The following is a 24,419-nucleotide window of genomic DNA, read 5'->3' as shown; positions in this document are numbered from 1 at the left end:
AGTTTTTGTATTTTTAGTAGAGACAGGGTTTCACCATATTGGTCACACTGGTCTCGAACTCCTGACCTCAGGTGATCCACCTGCCTCAGCCTCCCAAAGTACTGGGATTACAGGTGTGAGCCACCACACCTGGCCTACTAGAAATATTTTTAAAAGTTGTATTCTCATAAACAATTAAAATTTCATTCCTTCATTTAAAAATGTTTTGTAAGGAAGAATAAAGACAAGAATATGTAATAATATATTTTAGATATGCAGAAAGTCTACTTAATTTTTAGGTTAGACAGTTTAATACAAAGCAGGTCCCTTTTTGAATTGGTATTGTTTTATTTATTTAAAGAATTATATGGATCAAAGAGTGCAATTATGAAGATAAAAATTCTTTTTCATAGACACAGAAATTAAAAGAACTTTTCCTCAGAAAGATGCACAATTCACCTCTATTCATAGTAAATAAAACGTTTTAGTAAACAAATATCTTACCCTCAAATACACTTTTATTCTAAATATTGATATTCATTAATTACATAGAAATTCATGTAGAAGCTATTCATTCCTCATGTCTTATAGTGCTTCATTATTATTATTTTTTAATTATACTTTAAGTTCTAGGGTACATGTGGATAACGTGCAGGTTTGTTACATATGTATACTTGTGCCATGTTGGCGTGCTGATAGTGCTTTATTTTTAAATATATAAATGTTGTTCAGTCTATCACTGCTAAATGAGCAATTTAGCACACACACATGTACTTATTTTATTAAAAAAACAGGGAGTTGAGAATAATTTATATACATACATGTATACTGACATTTATAAAATTATAAATCATATTGGAAAAATACTATACATATTATTCTCAGTATGCAAAGTAGGAGAAAAACACCTAAAACCTTTAATCAGTCTTAAAATTCTGATAATTTTACAAATTAGTTCTAATCCATAGTAGTGAGACCATTTCCTTTTCTTTTTTTTTGAGACAGAATCTTGCTCTGTCACCCAGGATGCAGTGCAGTGGCACAATCTTGGCTCACTGCAACTGCCATCTCTTGGGTTCAAGTGATTCTTGTGCCTCAGTCCCCTGAGTAGGTGGGATTACAGGTGAGTACCACCACACCTGGCTAATTTTTGCATTTTTGTAAAGATGGGGTTTCACCATGTTGGCCAGGCTGGTCTTGAACTCCTGAGCTCAGGCAAACCACCAGCCGTGGACTCCCAAAGTGTTGGGATTACAGGTGTGAGCCACTGTGACTGGCTGAGGCCATTTCTTACATGAGGCTTACAAGGTAGACTTTATATGCTGCTGGGACAAAAGTTAAGTGGTAAATATGACATCTGATGATCTAACTGACGTTCTCAGCAGACACTTTGCATCACTTATAAAACAAAAGAAAGTCAAACACAGAGTTTTATTTTTAACATAATTTTAAGTTAACTTTAAGTACAAGATACATATCTGTTAAATTATTACTGATCTACCACATTATTTTTTAACTTGTTGAATACCTATAATCTCTGTTCTTTCTGAAAGCTGGCATTTATTAAACATGTGGGGTTTTCACATGTTCCTGACATTATAATTTCAGGTGTTTCATCTAAGTCAGAGTAATAAAACGCTTACTCTCCACTGATTTTTACACTGGAAAAATGTTGTTTGTGGCAATGTAGTAGCTACATATCATTCCTTTAGTCCTTTACATGCAGACCGTAGAAATGAAAACTGGCTGGGCACGGTGGCTCATGCCTGTAATCCCAACATGTTGGGAGGCCGAGGTGGGCGGATCACTTGAGCCCAGCAGTTCGAAACTAGCTTGGCCAACATGGCGAAACCCTGTCTCTACTAAAAATACAAAAATTAGCTGTGTGTGTGGTGGTACACGCCTATAATCCCAGCTACTTGGGAGGCCGAGGCAGGAGGATCGCCTGAGCCTGGGAGGCGGAGGTTGCAGTGAGCTAAGATCGTGCCACTGCACTCCAGCCAGGACAACAGAGCAAGATCCTATCTTAGAAAAAAAAAAAAAGGAAATGGAAAACTGTTAAGAATATGCTTTTCATAAAAGTCCAGTTACTTATTTACAAAATACTAAAGACTAATGATAAGGTGATATGAACTGAGGAGTACCATTACCCAAGCCTTCTGTACCTGAAGTCCAGTTCTAAGAAAAACACCAAAGCCCATCCACCTTTGTCCTAAACAGGTCTACATTGTACTTCTAATCTTGTACAGTCTTCATGAAATTAATGTCTTCATGTTATCTTAAGCACTTTGGTTTAGAAACTTCTTAAAATATCATTCAAAAAGAACTTAGAGCATGTACAGAGTTCATATAAAGCTCTGCTTTACATAATTGTATGTACCGCTATCTCAGGAACATGATATGTTATTTAGAAAAGGTCATAGGGCAAAAAAATAAAACAAAACACCAGGTCCAGGTACAAATAATCCCAGTCAGTTATGCTGGCTCATGCCTGTAATCTCAGCACTTTTGGAGGCTGAGGTGGGAGGATTGCTTGAGCCTAGAAGTTCAAGACCAGCCTGGGCAACATGGTGAAACCCTATCTGTACAAAAGACACAAAAATTTAGCCGGTCCTAGTGGTGCACACCAGTAGTCGCAGCTACTTGGGAGGCTGAGGTAACAGAATCTCCTGAGCCTGGGAAGTTGAGGCTGCAGTGAGTCATAATCACACCATTACACTCCAGCCTGGGCATCAGAGTGAGACCCTGTCTCAAAAAAAGAAAAATTAAAAGAAACACCCAAAAACAATCCCCAAGAGGACTAAGAGGGAAATAAAACTTTGGTGCCAGACAAGACAGTATCAAGATAAAGCCAAAGAGTTGCTAAAAACAAAAAATAATAATTCAGGCAATTGGTTGTCTGGGTTCTGCAATTTGACAAATTCCACTCGACACTAATATACAGAACTCTTTTGGTCATTGCCACATAGGAGAAATGCTTCTATATGTGAAGTGGTTCTGGACTGCCTGTTACAGCTATTAAATGGAAACCCCAGAATTCATCCTGAATGTCTCTGAACGTGAAAAGTCACATGTGTTCATTTAATTCAGTATAAAATTTCCATGTTCTTTTTTTTTTTTTTTAAATTTATTTATTATTATTATACTTTAAGTTGTAGGGTACATGTGCATAACGTGCAGGTTTGTTACATATGTATACTTGTGCCTTGTTGGTGTGCTGCAAAAATTTCCATGTTCTCCCACAAGACGAATTTCAGCAGTGTCTTCCCAGTATGAAACCACGTCTTATCACTCCACCAGATTCAGAATTGGTATTAATTCTGACAGAAGCTGAAACTAAAGCCTATGTTTTCTTTAGTCAACATAAGGCCTTTTTTCAGAGATGATGTGAATTAATAGTTTAAACAACCAAAATAAAAGAACAGACAAGTATTTTTTTCATACATCCATTTCCATTGCTAGAGCTGCAGTGATCAGTAGAAGCATCTGCCTGGCTGTCAGTATCAAGGTGGATCCAGGCTGTTGGAACCGGTGGATCCAGGGGTTGGAATGGAGGATCCAGGGGTTGGAATGGAGGATCCAGGGGTTGGAATGGAGGATCCAGGGGTTGGAATGGAGGATCCAGGGGTTGGAACTGGTGGATCCAGGCTGTTGGAACCAGTGGATCCAGGGGTTGGAATGGAGGATCCAGGGGTTGGAACCGGTGGATCCAGGCTGTTGGAACCGGTGGATCCAGGGGTTGGAATGGAGGAAGGCTGACTAAAAATGAGACTCGGAACTTGGAAGGCCTGTACCACGAAGGCCAATTCTGCCATAAGCCCTATTGCCCAGGTATGTTACATAAAACATCCAGAGATTACAGTGAAAGTCAGGGTGTGTCTGGACACAGTGGTTCTCAACTGTAATCCCAGCACTTTGGGAGACCGAGGCCGGTGGATCACTTGAGGTCAGGAGTTTGAGACCAGCCTGGCCAACATGGTGAAACCCCATCTCTACTAAATATACAAAAATTAGCTGGGCATAGTGGCACAGACCTGTAATCCCCGCTACTCAGGAGGCTGAGGCAAGAGAATTGCTTGAACCTGGGAGGCAGAGGTTGCAGTGAGCCGAGATCATGACACTGCACTCCAGCCTGGGTGACAGAGTGAGACTCCATCTCAAAAAAAAAAAAAAAGGTGAGAAGTAGCACATAGTGAAAATGAATATAATAATTTTACAGCTGGTCAGGCTCAGTGGCTCATGCCTGTAATCCCAGCACTTCGGGAGGTTGAGACAGGAGGATTGCTTGAGCCCAGGAGTTTGAAACCAGCCTGGGCAACATAGTGAGACCCTGTCTCTAAAAAATAAAATAAAATAATTTTACAGCTTTTGGTTCTCCTGTATTATATAGCATAACTGGGAATAAAAAACTATGAAATTATTTTCCCAAGACCAGTTTTACTCATCTTTAGCACACCTGTTTGCTGTGGTTATCCAGGAGCCACCTACATCAAGGTGGATCCAGGCTGTGGTCTTGCATTGGGTAACAAAGCCCTTCCCAGAGGGAGGAGTCACACCACTGGGTCAAGAGTCACGAATGAGTATTTTTACATGTTTATTAAAACAAGTTTCCTGAGAAGTTTGACTAGGCTATGTTGTTGTTAACCTAGTTTGCTTAAAATGTACAAAAATGCAATCAAACTTACATATCTGCTAAATATTCTAAAGTCAGATTTTGTTCTGATTGGCTATTAGGGCAAATTAGTGAGGGATTTTTTTGTTTTTTTGTTCTGTTTTGTTTTTCTAACAATAGTCTGAAACATGAAATTAAGTTTGGGTTTAAAAACAATTCTTGAAACTGTCATAAACATATGATATCTATTGATTAAACAGTAATAAAAAGACACAAGGTACAAGAATTGAGGCTTGACTGTTGTGGCTGTATACTAACTTCATATACCTTGATAGAACAAAGCATCTTCTTAAAAAGTGATTTGTACACTGCACAAGTATAGCTTTACCAAATAAAAACTCAATGACATGTCACTGAAATTTGCTTCTTCTAGAATTGGAATTATGTAACATACTGAATGATACTATTTTTATCGTATTATAAAATATGACTTCATCAACATGAGATTCCAGGACCCCAGATACTTCTCTGAACTTCTAAAAGTTCATTATTTGATAGGGTTGGATCAAATGTAAAGGCCCAAGTGTTCAAAGATCTTAGATACCTAATGAGAGAAAGAGGCAAATGGAGGCTCTTCTGAGAGTCAAAATGTTGATGAGAAACAAACTGGAAGTAGCACACATAGGCAGAAAAATAGACAAGCTATGATTCAGAAAACAATTGTATGCAATTTTGGCATAAATATCTGAGAGTCACTGTGGGCCATGAGTTGAAAAGGAACATGCAAGAGAGCAAGGAAAACACAAAGCCTCATTCAGATGTGCTGGTGAGCATATGACAGACAAATCTGTTGAAGTTACGTACCATGAAGTCTGTCTTTTGTCAAAGCTCTATGCAGTCCCAGGATAGCGTGATAACAGTGGTTAAACACAACCAGCTAGTTATAGCTTTCATTGTATGGAAAGACCTTTCTGGTCTGGAACTCTGCCTTTGAAATTATCCACGTAGTTCAGAAGGCAAATACTTGTTAAAGGGATCCCAAAAGGTAGGAGACAAGTACTTTTTGTTATGCATTAGGGCAGACTTTCAAGCACAAGACACAAAACTGGGCAGCAAATGTTTGGGTAGTCCCATCTCCCCTTGGTTCATATGTGGGTAACAAAATGAATAAAATTTTCCTTCTTTGTCTTTCTTGAAATAAAATATCAGGTATCCAAGGAGAGCTGAGGACTCTCAATTTGCTAGATTGATTTAAAGGGGTCAGATTTAGAAAATTAAGGAATAAATGGAGATCAGTTTCATTGGAGTAGGTGAGGTCAGTGGGCCCTTTTTCATTTTGTGCCATTGCTTTTAGCACAAGGATGTCAAAAATCCCACATAGAATGTCATCTCTGATGGATTGACAGAGACCTCCTGGGGTGCTGTGTTAGGACATGAGGCTTATCCCAGCTTGGCAGGAGAGAATGCTAAGCATGATGAGTGATACCTGCCACGGGCACAGATATTTCCTGCTTCTCTTCTGTTTGTTTCAAACCACCTTCAGGATCTCTGAAACATAGGCTGACAGATGACTCCTACCTGCACATACTTCCTACCCACATGTCACATCCAAGGGAGGGATGGTGAAACAAGTGTGAGCTTTGCAGAAATGCTGACAAGCAAGGGAATTTCAGCTGAGGAGTACATAAGTTCTTTCACCGAAGATTCCTAGTTTCTCTGAGAAGTTCTTAAGGGTGACCAGACCTGGCCATGTCAGGGTCTACAAGTTACCAAACGCCATCTCATCAGGACTGTGGACCCTCTCACTGTGTCTTCTTGGCAGGCAGAGCACACTGACCCCCTGGGATGGTGTTTTCATTAAAACACTTGCTGTGTTTGGTGTCTTTTCCATGACATAACACTCCTTGAAAAAAGTTCTGCTGAATGTAGTTTACCTGTCCGAGGACTTGAATAATCAGAGGAAATTATCCAAAGCTGGTTAGTGGCCCAAAAGGAAACCATTGATAAAACGGCTTCCTGATTTAGGCCCTAAGGAATGAAGCAGAAAGGTGACGAACATTTAGCATGAGCAGAGTGAGTGCAGTGAGCTAGAAGCTGGCTGAGAGGAGGCAACGCGCATTGATCAGAAGTGAGCACATCACCCGCCTCCTTCTCCACCCTCAGAGGCAGCGATGGATGGCAGCCAGGCCTTTTCCTAGTACTTCTCAATTGCACATTCTTCCAAGTGCAAGTGATGCCATCATTAGGAAGAGTGGGCGTTGGAAGAAACAGCAAAAGGTTCTTGTGTCTATGTTGATTTGAAATTAATTAAATTTGTATCCTCTTCATCCTCAGTTGGCAGGCTCAGCGGACTCCCTCAGGGGTTGCTTCTCTTGGAAAACATGAGCGCCATTCAGGTTTAGGATTCATTATCACTGTAAAAAAAACACACACAGACACACACAGACACACAAAAAACCAGTAATATATTTCTTTTTCTTTTCTTTTTTTTTTTTTTGAGATGGAGTCTCACTCCGTTGCCCAGGCTGGAGAGCAGTGGCACGATCCAGGCTCACTGCAAGCTCCGTCTCCCGGGTTCACGTCATTCTCCTGCCTCAGCCTCCCGAGTAGCTGGGACTACAGGGGCCTGCCACCACACCCAGCTAATTTTTTGCATTTTTTTTTTAGTTAGCTTTTTTTTTTTTTTTTTTTTTTTTTAGTAGAGATGGGGTTTCACCGTGGTAGCCAGGAGGGTCTCAATCTCCTGACCTCGTGATCTACCCACCTTGGCCTCCCAAAGTGCTGGGATTACAGGTGTGAGCCACCGTGCCGGGTCAACAGTAATATATTTCTAAGAAGCTAAAGAGAGCTGGTCACTCCATTGTGGAGGTGACTGAAGAGATCACAAACCATCAGGAAGCCAATGGTGTCCAGCTTACAATTTCTGAAAGGAAGGTCAGTCTGAATTTTACATTTGATTCCTGAGGAAGAAATTCATGAGAGCCAAAAAATAATCCCTAGCTCTTGCCCCTCACAGCCCTCCCCAGTGCTGATGCAGAGAACCAGATGGAGTTGGAGGTTCCCCGTTTAATCAGTCTAATCCCATTCTCTATGAATACATGCCAAATTGCCTTTTTCTAAAACTAATTTTCCACATGCCGTTTTCTCTCAAGAGTTTGTGGTCCTGGCATGTCTTCAATAGCTCGTTTTGTTCATACCTACAAAGGAGCTGGACGGGCCTTCTCAGTGTCATTTAGAATTCAAATATTGGGCATCCTGGGGTGTGAGCAGACATAAATGATCAACATAGTATTTGAACATGACCACACTGTTGGCTGATTTGGTCTTTTGCTTCTAACTTGGCTGTCTTTGCCAAGTGTCTGGCTCCACAGCTTTTTCCTGGTGGGCTCACAGCTCCACCAACTCTCCTGGAAAACAGGTGGCACTTCCCTTCCTCGCATTTCTCTTTTTAGTTCTGTACTCCCTTCGCTCACATCCTAGCAGGTCTCTATTTGAAGTGACCTCTGCTTCCAAGGGAGCGCTTGAATGATAATGATCAACAGATCTGGTATCTCCCTCGCTCATAAGTATGGATAGTGTGCAATAGGTGATATTCTTCTGACTCCTACTTCAGCGCTCTCCTACTCAGTGAAACTCCATGTGTTTCTAAAAGGACTTCGGAGCAACTGAGACACACATAGATAGATAGATAGACAGACAGAAAGACAGATAGATAAATAGATAGATAAGTAGGTAGATAATGATGGATCTATCCATGAAAGGGCAGGAGACATTGTGTATATGTTTGTGTGTGGTGTTGGTTCATGTTGTGAAGACAGAGGCAGAAGCTATCATAAGGAGGGAAGAGCAATGGGAAAGGAGGGGGAGGACAGAATTTTATCTGAGGCAGAGAAGTGAACAAAAGGACAAACCAGGGTGGGTGTGGTGGCTCACACCTGTCATCCCAGCTCTTTGGGAGGCTGAGGCAGGAGGATTGCTTGAGTCTAGGAGTTTGAGACCAGCCAGGGCAATACAGTGAGACACCATCTTTACAAAAATTAAACATTAGCCAAGTGTGGTGGTGCACACCTGTAGTCCCAGTTACTCAGGAGGCTGAGGTGGGAGGATTGCTGGAGTCCTAGCATTTGAGGCTGTAGTGAGCTGTGATTGTGCCACTGCACTCCAGCCTGGGTAAGAGACACACCCTGTCTCAAAAAAAAAAAAAAAAAAGACAAACCATATCAAAACGTATTTCAAATGAAAGCCTGGTTGAAAGTTTTAAAATGTTTCATCTGAAGAGTAGATGTGACAACCCCTTTCACTTATGTCACCCTGAATAATTTTTAAACTGCCCAAGGAGGTTTAATTTCTTGGAAATTGGGTGGTGGTAAGAGAGTATTTCAAAGATCCAGGAGTCTATCTCTATAGAACATAAGGCTCTGAATTGCATGTTTTCCTTTTGTGACCTTATCTTGAAATTTCAGCCACTTGAAGCAGAGTATAATATACAACTGAACAACAAAGGCAAGGCCCTCTTTTGTCCACAACATTAATATTTGCTCAGCTGTTATAATAGAAGTGATTTTTAAAGTTAATTATTATAAAATTAGTCCCTATTCATTGGTTAAAAAAATAGAAAATACAAATAAGCAAAACAAAAATACCAATAATCTCACTACATTAACATTTTGGTATTTATTTCCCCAAAGATTTTCCTGTGATAATAATATATATCTTTTTTGTACAAAATGGGATATTTTATATATTGTTCTGTAATCTGCTTTTCTCACTCTCATTCACACATAAACATCTGCCTCTCCTAATAAATATATACAACATCCTTTCAGTGACTACATAGCTTTCTATTGTCTCACTAAATCAAAAATGTTTTTTTAGCCAATTCCTTATTGTTAAACATTTAGGCTACTTTAAATTTTTAATTTTTATTTATTATAAACATTGCTACATCTTTGGAAACTTCCAATAGTTACCTTTGCATATATCCCTAGAAAGGGAATTGTTAGGTCAAAGTATACACAATTTTAAAGCTTTAATGGCTCATTGTCAAATTATCCCCCTTTCCTAGAAATTTTTACAATTTACATTCTTCCAACACTACTCTTTAGGGAAATATCCTTTTTCCCATGTCCTCTCCAACATTGAATATTATTATTTTCATTTTTTTTTGTGAGTCCAGTAGGTGAAAATGGTATCGTATTTACCGTTACTTTTTTATTACTACAAAGAATAAACCTTTTACAAAGCTTAGTTGGTAATTTTAATTTCTTCCTTTGCTGAATTGCTTATTAATAGTCTCTGCTCAGAAAGTAGAACAATTATTATTACATTTTTAGATAGGATCTTACCATGTCACCCAGGCCGGAGGGCAGTGGCAAGATCTTAGCTCACTGCAGCCTCAACCTCCTGGGCTCAAGCAATCCTACCACCTCATCCCCCCTTCCCCCACTCCTCCATAGCTGGGACTACAGTTGTGTGCCACCACACCTAGCTAACTTTTGTGGAGACAGAGTCATGCCATGTTGTCTAGGCTGGTCTCGAACTCCTGGGCTCAAGCAATCCACCCACCTCAGCCTCTCAAAGTGCTGGGATTACAGGTGTGAGATACACAGCCAGCCTACTGTGTTTTTTGAAGTACAAGAACATTGAGTTTTTAATGTAGTTACATCTATCCTTTTATTTTTTATTTTTTGAGACAGAGTCTCGCTCTGTCGCCTCCCGAGTAGCTGGGACTACAGGCGCCTGCCACCACGCTCGGCTAATTTTTTGTATTTTTTTAGTAGAGGCAGGGTTTCACCGTGTTAGCCAGGATGGTCTCCATCTCCTGACCTCGTGATCCGCCTGCCTCGGCCTCCCAAAGTGCTGGGATTATAGGCATGAGCCACCGCACCCGGCCACATCTATCCTTTTCAAATATGATTTCTGACTTGTGTATCATGCTTTCAAACTAGTTCCCTCCTTAAAGCTATATAATATTTTCCTGTATTTTTTCTGGCTTTTTTTCTTTCTTTTTAACACTCAAACTCATCTGGAGTCTATTTTTGTATAAAGCGTGAGGTTGAGCTCCAAATTTCCCCCCCAAATGTTAGTCAGTTGTCCCAAGACTATTTATTAAATAATCCACTTGCTATGAAATGTTAATTCTAATTTGGTTCCAAGTGTACACTATTTTAATTGTTGATCAAGCATGACACACTCCCTGTGAACTCCCTACCCTTATTCCATCTTACAATTTCACTTTTTCCTTCTTTTAAAATTGTCCTGGCTCTTTGCACACAGTTATTCTTCCAGATGAAATGTGCATAGGGATTTTTAAGATGACTGGGTTGAATTTAAGATGATCATTTTTACATTGTTGAGTCTTTCATCAGGAACACAGTATACCTCTCCATTCGTTCAAGTCTTTTATGTGCCACAATAAAAATCTGAACATTTTATATTATCACCTGCATTTTTTCAGTTAAGTTGATCCCTGGGTAGTTTACGTTTGTGCTGTTTTTATGATATTACTGATGTTGGTGTGTGCTGAGTGGCTTTTTTAGCATAGTAGATAAGATCCCTGGGTCAGTTGGCCTGAATCTGAATCATGGTTCACTTTCTTGCCATGTGACATTGGGCAAATTAACCTTTCTTAGCTGGAGTGTTCTTATCTCATCTCATCTGCAAAACATACATACCTATACCACAAGCTTTATTGTTTTGTAAATAATAAATGAGAAAATGCAGGTGAAATACCATACTCCAGGCCTGACACACAGACACATGAATGAATGTTAGTAATCCTTATTTTGCAGGTTTTACAGTAGCCAGTGCTTGTTGGTAAAACACTAGCATGAATATTGTTTCAAGTATCCAAAGGCTTTCAGCAACCATCTTCCAAAACAAACTAAATTTCTAAGGGGAAGCATTTTGAAGGCTCAGTGTGGGACACTGTCCATCAACAAGGACTTGTTTAACTTAAAGCACCAAAGAGGAAAAGAAGCTCAAGCTATGGTGCCCACAGCCACGGCTCCGTGGACCATAAGCAATTGACAAGCACTGCCACATAGGGTAAACAGTTGCCTCACCTGTGGGACATCAGGCCACTCTTAGGTGTAGCAACTCTTACTGGTGCTGGGATGGACATCAGGCATGTTGGTAAATCAGCAAGCTGGGACCTGGCCCACCACTTGAGCCTGGAGGCATTCTCTCCCAAATGCTCATTCCTTTATTTAGTTAGGTGTGTTTCCTGCTGTCTTTTTGGCTATTTATTCTCTCTGTGAAATCATCAAATAAACCTAGACATTTTTAATTCTGAAAATTCTTAGAGTTCTCTGTTAAAAAAATCTTAGCAAACTGTCACAGAATTGCAACAAATCAAATAAGTGATCCCTTTTCAAACCTTTAGTTTGAAAGCAGTTTTAGTAACTTATCTACAATGGTAACATTAGTGAGCAATTTTTCTAGGAATGTTAGACAGATATTTTAAGAATGTTGGCCAAGTGTGGTGGCTCATGTCTGTAATCCTAGCAACTTGGGAAGCCGGGGCATTTAAGCCTCAAGGACCACTTGAGCCCATGAGTTCGAGACCAGCCTGGGGAACATAGTGAGACATTGTCTCTAAAAATTTCAAAAATTAGCTGGGCATGGTGGCTCGTGTCAGTAGTCCCAGCTATTAAAAGTAATGGCAAAAACTGCAATTACTTTTGCACCAACCTTATACCTTGTTTGCGTGGCTGAGGTGGGAGGATTGCCTGAGATTGGGAAGGTTGAGGAGATGTAGTGAGCTGAGATCACACCATTGCACTCCAGTCTGGGCAACACAGTGAGACCCTATCTCAAAAAAAAAAAAAAAATGTGGAGCACCTTTCCCAAAAGTCTGCATAGTAACAGGCTGACAAATAAAACCAAATTTAATTGATTAAAAAGCATCATTGTATTGTTTTCTTAAAGAAGGCATGTAATGGGCATGCTACCAGTTGAATAAAGACTGATGCAACTGTAATACCTTGTTTCATAATTGCCCCTTTGTTGCAGTCAGGATTAGATAAGTCATCTTTGTTCTCCTGACCAGTCTATCTTGTAACAATCCCTCTTTATGACCACAGCTTGTGTACTCTGTCTCCAAAGATGGCAATAAACCTATGTTCAACCTTTCTTGTGTTATGATGCTCTCTAACTCATTTTTAGGGGGAGTGCAGAGTTCAGGTTAGCACAAAATCACATAACAATTAGATCAGGCTCCCTTTCTCTTCAATAGAATGTCCTTTCTCCTTCCTGCAAGAGGCCTGGTCTCAGGTGGAATGATTGAGGTAATGCATCTGGCTAGCATCAGAGGCAAGCCTAGTCATGCACATAGATCATGCCCATGTTGTAGATATAATCTGGGCCACTATTCAAGCAATGCTGTGGTTTTTAAAAGTAAGTACATCTTCCCTCATCCAACACATACATGCACACACACACGTGCATGTGTGCATCTGTGTTTTAATAATACTATTTGAGGTTATCATCCTGCAGGATTATAAACTGTTACTTTGTATCTCTCATAATATCAAGCTCAGATCTGAGAGAAACCGACACTTAATACTTGAATTACAGATGATCCCCGACTTACAATGTTTAACTTACAATTTTTTTGACTTTACAATGGAGCAAAAGTAATATGTATTCACTACATGCCTTGACTTACGATGGGGCTATCTCTAGATACACTCATTATAATTTGAAAATATAGTGCATTTTTGACTTAGGATTTTTTTACTTACAGTGTGTCTCTCAAGACCTAACCCCACTGTAAGTCAAGAAGGATTTATACACTTTTAAAAGACTTTGAGGGACTAAAGAAGAAAAGAGGAAAGAAGCCTCTACACAAAGAAAAAAAAATAGAAGTGGTCACAAAGATTGACTTGAGCAGACAGGCCAAAAAAAGCTCACACAAAACTGCTGTTTTCTTGCAATTAATGGTTAAGTGTTGTCAATGACTGTGCTGGGTGATAGACACATCATTCACCAAATACTTTCCTATATTAGCCTCATGGTGGTTGGCTTTCTTGCTGCTGAGTGTTCTTCTTTTTCTAATCTATAATTTGTCTTTTAATTTATGAAATATCTCTTATTTTAGCAAAATAGTAAAAGAGAATGAAAACACACTTTTAAAAGAAACTTTTCTCTAGATTGAGCTTTATCAGATACTAACCTGCCATGTGAACTTGAACAAGCCACTTAACCTCTCTGAGTTCTAAGTTTACTCAAATTATATTATTTTTAACTGGTTGTTTTGACATGATGTCAACAGTGTCAGGCACATATTAAGTGTTCAATAAATATGTTTTGAAAAACTACATCAAAAATTGTACTTTCTCAAAAAATGACAAAGAGAAGGGATGAAACAGGAAGAAATCCACAAAATTCTCTATTAAACTAACCTAAACTTTTCCTGAAAAATAGTGAAGCGACCCATTTTTATAACAACATTGAGCTCAGAAACATAAACTATAGAATAAACAGCAGAATTATTACAAGAACAGATATACTGTCACTCTCTCTTAGTTAATTTCTTGGGCATCTAGCATATAGAAAATGTGATGTAAATGTCTTACTATTGTTGTAATTATTACTGAATTTTCAAAATTATAAATCCACTTGAGCAGAATCAAATCTAATTCTTTCCCTAATCTTTCCCTATGTTGTTGCTCAATGTAAAATCATCCCTGTGGTCAAGAGATATAAGAGGAAAGAAGACAGGCATTTGGCTGATACTTGCGATTCCTTGTCTGTGGTTATTCATCTGAGGTTGTAGAGACAGAAACAGCAAGCTTTCAGGAAACCGTCTAACTACAAATGCCTCCAGAAGAAGGAAGAGGCTGGCTAGATTGGAAGAGTCATGATAAAAGGGACTTTTTCTTGTTTGCACCACTATCTAGTAGCATTTGGGAGGGTGTTGTGAGGGTGGGGTTAGGCAATAAGGGAGTGTGTTTTCTACACGGAAGTTAAAACAATAATAAAACCAACCAAGAGGATCTGTTTTCTGTCATTACCATGTGTTGGCAATGCTTAACGAGATCAGGGATGAAATTCTCTTCAACTTGAGGGCAGACCCCTCCTAGCGCCCTCCTTCCACTGACACTATGCCCCCATGCAGCGCCAGGCACATAGCAGGTATGAATCACGGAAAAGATGCTAAGATGGAAAATAAGAATATGAAACACTCCCCTCCCCCATGATTCCTTTGTTGCTTTTCCTATTGATTTTTTTAAAACATGAAAACCATAGTGTCAACTTCCCATAGTATTTTGTACATCTCTGGTCCTTATTAAAATCCTGTGCTGTCTTTTGGATTCCACAGCTCCGGAAGAATATCCATTCAATGAGGATGGAGGAAAGTAATGAACAAGGAGTGGCCAATCAGACGCGGATAAAATTCTGAAAGCCCTGAGACTATGGACCCTAACAAGACAAGGTTGAAGTCTTTGCACACAATGTGGTATATTCAGTGTAGGGTGGTTATCAGATTAACTCCCTTTTCCCAGAAGCATGGCGGATTTAGGTTCTATGGACTTAATAGATAACAGAGGTTCTTTGTCAGGGATGTCTTTCTAGCATCAAGGAAAGTGGAGCCCTGTAAATGAATTCCAGAAGTCTTTGTTTATCAGGAGAAAGAAGTGTGTTTTCCACTAAATTCAATTTTTAATGACTGTTGCATACTTTCTGAAGCATTAAATTCACCTGTATACTACTTTGATGACAGAGGAAGAATCACGCACAAGGTAAAAGCCAATGGAAAACTTTGGGTGATAATGGTGTGTCAATGTAGGTTGACTGATTGCAGCAAATGTAGCACTCTGATGGGGGACATTGATAATGGGAGAGGCTGTGCATCTGTGAGGGCAGAGGGTACATGGGAACTCTGTACTTTCTGCTCAGTTTTGCTGTGAACCTAAAACTGCCCTAGAAATAATCTTTTAAAATACCGATGTGGGAGGGGAAGAACTATTGCCACTGCATAAAAGTAATTAGTTTCACTTGCATAGTGCTTTAAAACTTAGCTACTGCTGGGCACAGTGTCTCATGCCTGTAATCCCAGCACTTTGGGAGGCCGAGGTGGATGGATCACCTGAGGTCAGAAGTTTGAGATCAGCCTGACCAATGTGGTAAAACCCCGTCTCTATTAAAAATACAAAATTAGCCGGGCACGGTGGTGGGCACCTGTAATCCCAGCTACTTGGGAGGCTGAGGCAGGAGAATTGCTTGAACCCAGGAGGCGGAGGCTGACAATAAGCCAAGATTGCACCATTGCACTCTAGCATGGGCAACAAGAGCAAAACTCCAAAATAATAAATAACTCAAAAAAATAAATAAATAAATAAAATAAAAATAAAACCTAGTTAGGTGGTTTCATTCTCTTATATCATCCTGTGAAACTAGAAGGACAGATGTTCTTACTTCCATTTTTCAAGATGAAGAAATTAAAACTCAGAGAGCTAAAGTGACTTGTTTTTGTCTAAAGAACAAACAAGCATTCAAATTAGGTCTGAAAATGAGTCTTCTGGTTCTAAGTCTTATGACCCACTAATGCACTTTCCACCTGTATCTATAACAATTCACAAGCTTTTAGAGACAAAAGAAATCTTATTTTTGTCCCAGGGTAGATACTCAAAGTAAACATTTTATGGATTATCAATGTAGTTAAAACATTAGCATAAGAAAAAGAAACGTAACTAAAATTATGACAGAAAAGAAAGATTATCCAAATTATAAGGTGCTAATACCCTTTTAAAAACTTCAGAATGGGCCAGGCATGGTGGCTCACTCCTGTCATCCCAACACTTTGGGAGGCCAAGGCAGCAGAAGGATTCCTTGAGCCCAAAAGTGTGAAACCAGCCTGGGCAACATAAGGAGACCCTGTCACCACAATAAAGTAAAATAAAATTAGCCAGGCATGGCGGACAAACCTGTGGTCCCAACTACTCGGGAGGCTAAGTTGGAAGAATCACTTAGGCCCAGGTGGTTGAGGCTGCAGTGAGCCATGATCACACCACTGCACTCCAGCCGAGACAACAGAACGAGACTCTGTCTCAACACAAAACAACAAAACACCAAAAAACTCCAGAGTGATAAGTGGACTATTCCTAAATCACCAACATTAATGGGCCTATGCCAGTAATGAAGGAGAACATAAAGTCTCATAGTAGATCAAACAAATTCCTGATTTCCCAGGATTGGGAGGTCCAGAAAGAAACCATAGGGAACACAGGGACAAAAATAATGCTTTGCCCACCAGTATTGATGTGTCTGGGTCTTAGGATACAGGCTTAGGATAAAGGAAGTGAGGTATTTTGTTTGTTTGTTTGTTTTTTAATCTAGTGAGCTGGGTCTTAGTATAAAGGCAGTGAGTTTCTGTACATCAGTTTTAATTTCCTAATAATTATAGTGGCAATAACCAGTGCTTATTGAGAACTTACTTTGTGCTGGATTTTGTTCTAAATCCAATGTACTTTTCTTAGATTTTTTAGTGAATAAAAAATTGACTTTGCAATATCATAATAACCTTTGAAGTAATCAGAAAGTGCCTGGCTTTACAAAGATCTGGGACTTGCCATTCTTGGTTCTCAAATGCTAGTGCTGGCATCACTGAGAGGGCATAAAGTGAAGGCCTGACAGCCATCCTGTGAATGTCAGACAGCTCTGGACCCACAGAGGAATGTAGACATTCCCTTTTAAAACAATAATTTAACTATGTTAAGGCTCTAGCTCATTTTCTCATTATTTCAAAAATCTGATTTTTTTTTTGAAACAGAATTTCGCTCTTGTTGCCCAGGCTGTAGTGCAATGGTGTGATCAGCGCTCACCGCAACCTCCGCCTCCTGGGTTGAAGAGATTCTCCTGCCTCGGCCTCCCAAGTAGCTGGGAGTACAGGCACCCGCCACTTTGCCTGGCTAATTTTTGTGTTTTCAGTAGAGACAGAGTTTCACCATGTTGGCCAGGCTGATCTCAAACTCCTGACCTCAGGTGATCTGCCTGCCTCAGCCTCCCAAAGTGCTGGAATTACAGGCATAAGCCACCATGCCCGGCCAAAAATCTGATTGTTAAGGAGCTTTCACTGCCATACAATTCTGTAATGTTAAGCTTCTTCCATATTGTCAACAATTTCAAAGAGCAAAAGGCAGGTATGTAAAAATCACTGCGGGTGGTTTGTAGCATCATTGAAGGTGCTCATTAGGGATAGAGTAATAAGATATTTAAGATATTTATGGAGGTTTAGTAGTGATCTGAGCCCTATACCAGACATATATAGTTACAGATTTCCAGGTAAGGTCAAAACATGGGGAAAATATCCCTTTGTAATATTCCCCCGGCATTTGTTTTCTCCACCTGCTTGTTTCTCTCTCTCTCTCTCTCTCTCTCTCTCTCAGAGACAGGGTCTTGCTCTCGCTTGTTGCCCAGGCTGGAATGCAGTGGTACAATCATAGCTCACTGCAATCCTGAAATCCTGGGCTCAAGCAATCCTCTCACCTCAGCCTCTCAAGTAACTAGGACTACAGGCAAGCGTCACCAAGCATGACCTGGAATCTCTTTTAAATAGGATAGAATCCTTTCTGAACTGGCAAAGAATCTTAACATGAAAATGCCTAGGGGGGTGATATTGACCTAAATCTACAATAGATATAGACTTTGGCATCAGAGCTGAGGTTTGTCTGAGTAAGACTGTGTGGTGTGATGTGAGGAGAGATTTGGGACGGTGAATTCTTAAGTAAGGTTTAGGGGGAGATGCAGAAAAAGGGTCCAAAGATAAACATCTGACTGCCCCAACCACTGCCTAATAATCAGTATTCCCTTGCGATGCTCAGGCTTCAGGGATTGCCCAGTGACGAGTGACTGCAGTCTGGAAGCATTTAAGATGACTGGCACCAGACTTCTGGCGAACACAGAGGGAGGGCATTTATCCTGCCTGAAGGTTTATTCCATTTATTCCAACAGAAGTGTGATATCTCAGGCAGAGGCTCAAGTCCTCTCCTCTCTGGGTATCCATGAGTGATTGCTGCCAACCACTCAGTACCTCCAAGGTCACAGCAGAGCTCTGCAGAGCAAGCCCCCAAACTGCTGAACCATCAGTCCTTTTTCCTTAGAACACTTCCCATGTCCTGACAAAACAATTCTCTAATCAAAACACCCACAATGTGGTCATTTCTATCCTCACAAAAGATAATATAATTTAAATGAAATTGTGGAATGCTAAACTAGACCCAAACCCCAAAGCACTAAAATTTTCTATCAAGCAGAGCCACCTAGTGGTATAATGGAACATTTTTTTTAAATTCCCATTTATTTTCTCACTCTAGTTTACAGTTACCCACTTTAAGACTGTCGCCTCCATCTGTTTTCCTTACCAAACATCTATTTATCCAAGGTAAACAAACCTACAGTTTGTCATAATTGGAAAGTTTTATGACTAAAACAGAAGCTGAGGCAACAGTGTCTCCTTAGAAGGGCAAGAAAATGTCAATACTAATTTATTTCTAAAGATAAAGAGCCCCAGGATATTTACTTTATAGCCTTCTATTTTCTGTAACACACTTCCTCTTCTCCACACTATGCACATATCCACCCATGTAAATGGTCTCATACAATTTATAGGCACAGAGAAGCCTGGTTGCCAATCCCCTCCCTGCTATATACATATAATCTGTGGCAGAAATGAGAAGTACCTTGGGTTGTGATTTGATTCCTTCTCTTCCTTCAAGGTAGGTAAACATTCATAGTCGGCTAGGACAGAATAAAAGCAAACTCATTGTTAGTTACTGAAATTGTATCTTCTATCCACAATCCTGATACAGTTGAATACCATAGTTCTCTGATCTGTGTGGTTACTTGCGCAAAAATGGCCTCACCAAGGAGTGACAGTGGTGAAAAGATTAATGATGTCAAGGTTCTTGAAATGGAAAAAGCGCTAATAACACAGATACAAAACTTCAACATGCCTCTGACCCTGGAAAGGACACAATTCATCACTGCTTGGTTATTCTGTCCCTGTAGCACCCCAGTGCTCCAAAAGCTAGAATCTGCACATCTCAGGATAGACACTGGCATAAGATGGCTTCGCCTGAGGTTCCAATGTGTCTGCAGAATGATTTCCATCAGATTGCATGGTAGACAAGAATTGGGTAAAGTGGGAAAACAGCCAATCTTCCTATGGTCATGAGTTCCTTTCTATACACCACTCGTTATTTTTAAGGGCAAAAAAATTCTTTGATTCTATCACCTATATGTCAAAATAACTCAGCTTTAGTTGTCGAATAGAAATGCCTTTTCCAGTCTTCTGGTTTTAGTGAGTATGACAGAATCATGATTTTATATTTCACAAAATCTCTGGCACAAAACGTAATACAGCAACATAATAAGAAGAGATTGCCTTTCTGTAGTGAATTTTTTTCTTCTACTTTTTTTTCTGCATTTTAAAAATTCTACTATGTATGCATATTACTTTTAGCAACTGAAAACAACAAAATGAGATTCCCGAAGTACTATCTCAATGACCCGCCCCATCCTCAAATAGAATGGCTTTACAGAGTCCTTCTTTCCTGTTAGAAATTGTACAGGTTAGCTGAGTGGCTCTTTTTTGAAATCACATCTTGATAAGCCTCTGGTAGTAATAATTCTTTGTTTGTTTGTTTGTTTGAGATGGAGTCTTGCTCTGTCGCCCAGGCTGGAGTGCAGTGGTGCGACCTCAGCTCACTGCAAACTCTGCCTCCTGGGTTCAAGCTATTCTCCTGCCTCAGCCTCCCTAGTAGCTGGGAGTACAGACATGCACCACCACACCCAGCTAATTTTGTATTTTCAGTAGAGATGGAGTTTCACCATGTTTGCCAGGCTGGTTTCGAACTCCTGATCTCAGGTGATCCACCTGCCTTGGCCTTCAAAAGTGCTGGGGTTATAGACCTGAGCCACCGTGCCTGGCCTGGTAGTAATAATTCTCATAACCAGTCTCTGAATTTTCCAACTCTACTATAGAGTGTTGAATTTGACAGACTCTAGGGTATTTTTTTTAAGATAAATGGTAAAAAATACAAATGATATGATAAGGCTGGGTTTTTATTAATTTAATCTAAGTAGTAAAAATAATTAATTTTTAAAGGGAATTTAAAAAAGAAAAAGCAGCTGTCATCATTTTAAAGTCCCATTATTGATTTACTAAAAAGTAAGGAACATATACTTCCATTACTGCCAGATATCAATTGTAAATTGTTATATGGGTTATGTGTATCACCATCTACATGAGCAATATCCAATAGAGCATTCTAAAGTGATAGAAATATTCTATATTACACTGTCCACTTAAGTAGCCATTGGCTACTAAACACTCAATATTTTTAACTTTAGTCTTAATTAATTTAAATTTAAATAGCCACATTTGGTGATTGTCTATTACGTTGAACAGCACAGATCTATGGCTACTACATTTGATCAAGTTTTATATCCATAGTCAGTTTATACTTATAGATCTCTAAATTCTGTAATGTATAAGTTAATGCCAGATGCTAACTTTTTCCAGATCATTTGGCCTCAGAGATTTCCTTTCTTGAGTAAAATACCATTTTCTGCTTCAAAAAGACCATTTCAACAACTTGTACAGAAATAAAAACAAGTGGCAACAATTAAGCTGAATATTTAAATATTGTCAGACCAAGTTTATTATCTGCATGTACCAGATCTAATGTGGGTTTGGGCTCTGTCTCACTCCAGGATTTATTGAGATATTTATAAAGCTGTTGCAGCCTTCTGTTACTAAAGAGGAAAGAAAAAAAAAAAAAAACTTTAGGTTACCACATACCATTTCTATTCATGCTGTTCATCCATTTATCAAGCTCTTCCATTTCAATTTCCATAACAGAGGGTGTATCTTCCTCAAAAATAGGGCTAGAAATAGAGAGCAAAAGGCTTGTTGGAAAGAAATGTGAAATGTGTCTGATTTCATTTGGAAAGAGACTAGAGTGCTGATCCTGAGGAAGATGAACTTGATTCAGTGCTTTATGCTCTAGGGAAGCCTGAGGGCTTGCCCTTGTCCAAACTATCAAACTTCAATAGGAAGAAAGGCTACCACACAAACATACATTTATCACAGGTCCAAAAGCGGGGTGCCCACAGGCCCAGCAAGTGGACTAAAAAGGGAACCCAGGAGACTGACTGCTCCCCTGAAGGTACAAAGTCAAGTCTGCAAGGCTCCCAGGGTGAGGCCCTTCCGGGGAGTTGCCACATTAAGCATTTTAGCCTTGCTTAATTTCACTTCCTCTTCCTTGGGGTTTTTTGATCAGTGCCCCAGGTCAAGAGGCCACTGTCAACAGGCTATAGTTACCACCTGTCCCTTCAATTCCCAGGCCTTTCTCTCTTGGAGAAATGGAGCAGTTGCTTTCAGAAATTCCCCGCTCTCACTTGCAGAAGCTCAAAGTGCACAGTCAAGGGACAGAGCCCATGGTTAGTGGAGATGGGGCTGGGGAAGGAGGGACCACCAGCTCTGAAAGCAGCGTAGGCAGTACACTGTGTAGAGGAAGCCACAGTTTCTAAACCAGGAGGCTGCTTGGAAGGTGGGGAGGGGATGGCATCACCTCAGAACATGCTTCTGAGTGGAGGCTTGTTTTTCTCTCTCCCACCCCTCCTTCCCTCCCTCCTCTCCCTTCCTCCTGCTCCTCCCACTCTTCCCTTCTTCCTCCTCTCTCTCTCCCATCCCTGGGGGTTCTTGCTGTGCAAACTTCTGCTTCGACCAGGGCTCCCCTGCTTTGCAGGTGATAAAATTTCTAATCAGAGTAAATGAAACGACATCCTTGAAATACAACTAGGGATGGAATATTTAACTGCTATGCACTTGAAATTGGCAGCAGTCAGAATTCTTTCCTGAACGTAGGACAGCGAAATAAAGCAGATGACACACTGTCCTTGCCCAGATCACACTCACACGCTGGACAGGGTTTGGGGATGCCAGCACATCCTCCCTTAGGCTACCAGGGATCTCCAGCCCAGCCTGGGAAGCAGGAGAGCTCCGCAAGGTGTCAGAACAAAAACACCTGAAAAGGCAGCTGTCTGCCCTAACTGTTGCTGTTCACACCCCAGGTGGATCAGAAGCAGCAGGGAAAACTTACACTTTCACGTTTTCATTTCCCAGTTCATCTAAAAGGAAATGAACATAAAGGTCATGTTAGCTTTGTTCTTCCGTAACAACTTTTAATCTCAACAACAGCTGAAGTCTGCTTTACAAAGAGAGCAAAATGACATTAAATAAAGTTTTTAAAGGAGCGATCCTTAACTTAGAGTTAAACAAGTGCGGATTGCCATATTGAAACGAGGTCCTAATCCCTGTGAAATCTGCTTTTAGATGTGGATGGTCAGCTGAGAACACTCACTTCAGATCAGATGTTCATCTGTCTTTATTTTTGACATCCACAAGAAGAGGAAAACAGTGGTAAGGAAAGGCAAGGGAGGGTGAAACAAGAGGGCTTGCTCCTTGGCCTCCTTCAGTAAAATGTCCCAGATCTAAAGGTTGCTGCTTCATTTCCTGTGATACACCATGCTGAGCACTGTGGCACTGTGCCTCACTCCTGGCAGAGGATGTGGACTCTTCCATCAAGGGCTCCCCTTGGAATTTTCCTTTTACCCCTGCTCTTTGCATGGCCGGATCCCTCACATCCTCAGGGTCCCAGCTTAAATACTCTTTCCTCAGGGAGGCCTTTCCCACCTCCTCTATATAAAGCAGGGCCCGTCTTTCCTGTTGCTCCCCAGCTCAGCACCTTGCTTGCATCCTTCATAATATTGGCCACAATTTCTCATTGGTCAACTCGTCTGTTTGATTTTTTTTTTTTTCTGTCTGTCTCTCTCACTGGACCATAAGTACAAAGGGGCAGTGATCATGTCTGTCTTACACATTGTGGTATCCCCTCGGCTCTGAGCCAGCTAGCACAGTACCTGGTAAATGCCTAGTCAATATCAGTGGAATAAATGATTAGGTGTTAACCTCAATTGTCCAGCACTGGGGTTCAACTCATGTCCAATATTTTGGACTTAGCATAGTGAAACTTCCAAGAAGCCTGTTTTTAGTTCCCGTTGGTTGAGGTGAGAGTCAGGTAACTGTTTACAAAATGCCTCTAACACACATCAGACTCCAAATGAACAAGTGGTGAGAACTGGAGCCTGATGTCCCAGCTGAAGCCCTGTTTCATTTGGCAGGAGAACCAACACATCCAGAGAAATGAGGCAATGATGTTGAGTGGATAACATAGGCCTGCTGCACGATTTATGATGTGAAAATGATTGAAAAGCAAACTATTTTGTAGGGTCCACCCAATAGTTAGAGGTTTCTGATCCTTGGCAATCAGAGGCCTCCTATTGTCTGTCCTGGAGAAATGGAGGTCCTCAGTGAAGGAACACAACCAGCAGACACCTGGAACTGAGTTCCTGGCGGCAGTGAGCTGCTGTAATTTCCTGTGCGTTGGCAAGCTTGAATGGCATTGCTAATCCAGGAAAGCTGGGCACAGATGTAAGTTTCATGCCATCACTGCTTGCCTTCCAAGAGCTGCAGGCTATGTCCTCTTGCCCTCCGGTAGGAATCTAAAGCTTCCTGCAGATGCCTGACTCCTCAGAAACTTAGATGGGAAAAGGAGAATACACACACACACACACACATCATAAACACACACTTTCTATCTAAAATATACAGGCCATTTCCTTAAGGAATTTTACTATAAATAAAGCTCCTACACAATTGAACATCCCTACAGGTGACCCATAAAGATCCTCCTGTTTTGTCACCCCCTCCTCCTCCCTCTCCCTTTTTCCCTGCTGAGTAACCCCTGAGTAATTTCCC

General features: G+C 40.5%; 2 protein-coding genes across 2 annotated transcripts in view; both read right to left on the bottom strand.

The window, feature by feature from the left end:
- The window catches only part of LOC126954972 (peptidyl-prolyl cis-trans isomerase FKBP1A), a 1,061,339-nt gene that overhangs the window by 619,650 nt on the left and 417,270 nt on the right, over positions 1-24,419 (bottom strand). The window lies entirely within an intron of this gene.
- The window catches only part of TMEM154 (transmembrane protein 154), a 54,163-nt gene continuing 34,303 nt past the window's right edge, over positions 4,560-24,419 (bottom strand). Inside the window, exons 4-7 of the mRNA XM_050791078.1 lie at positions 22,702-22,729; positions 21,399-21,484; positions 19,276-19,333; positions 4,560-7,005 (exon numbers count right to left, since the gene is read on the bottom strand). Of these exons, the coding sequence (XP_050647035.1) occupies positions 6,990-7,005; positions 19,276-19,333; positions 21,399-21,484; positions 22,702-22,729 (188 nt within the window). The 3' untranslated portion in view covers positions 4,560-6,989. The remainder of the gene's footprint in view (positions 7,006-19,275; positions 19,334-21,398; positions 21,485-22,701; positions 22,730-24,419) is intronic.

The sequence above is a fragment of the Macaca thibetana genome, chromosome 5 (assembly GCF_024542745.1).
Source record: "Macaca thibetana thibetana isolate TM-01 chromosome 5, ASM2454274v1, whole genome shotgun sequence".
In the NCBI taxonomy this organism is placed as follows: Eukaryota; Metazoa; Chordata; class Mammalia; order Primates; family Cercopithecidae; genus Macaca; species Macaca thibetana.
The sequence above is the reverse complement of the archived record's forward strand: the minus strand, read 5'-3'. Positions and strand labels throughout refer to the sequence as shown.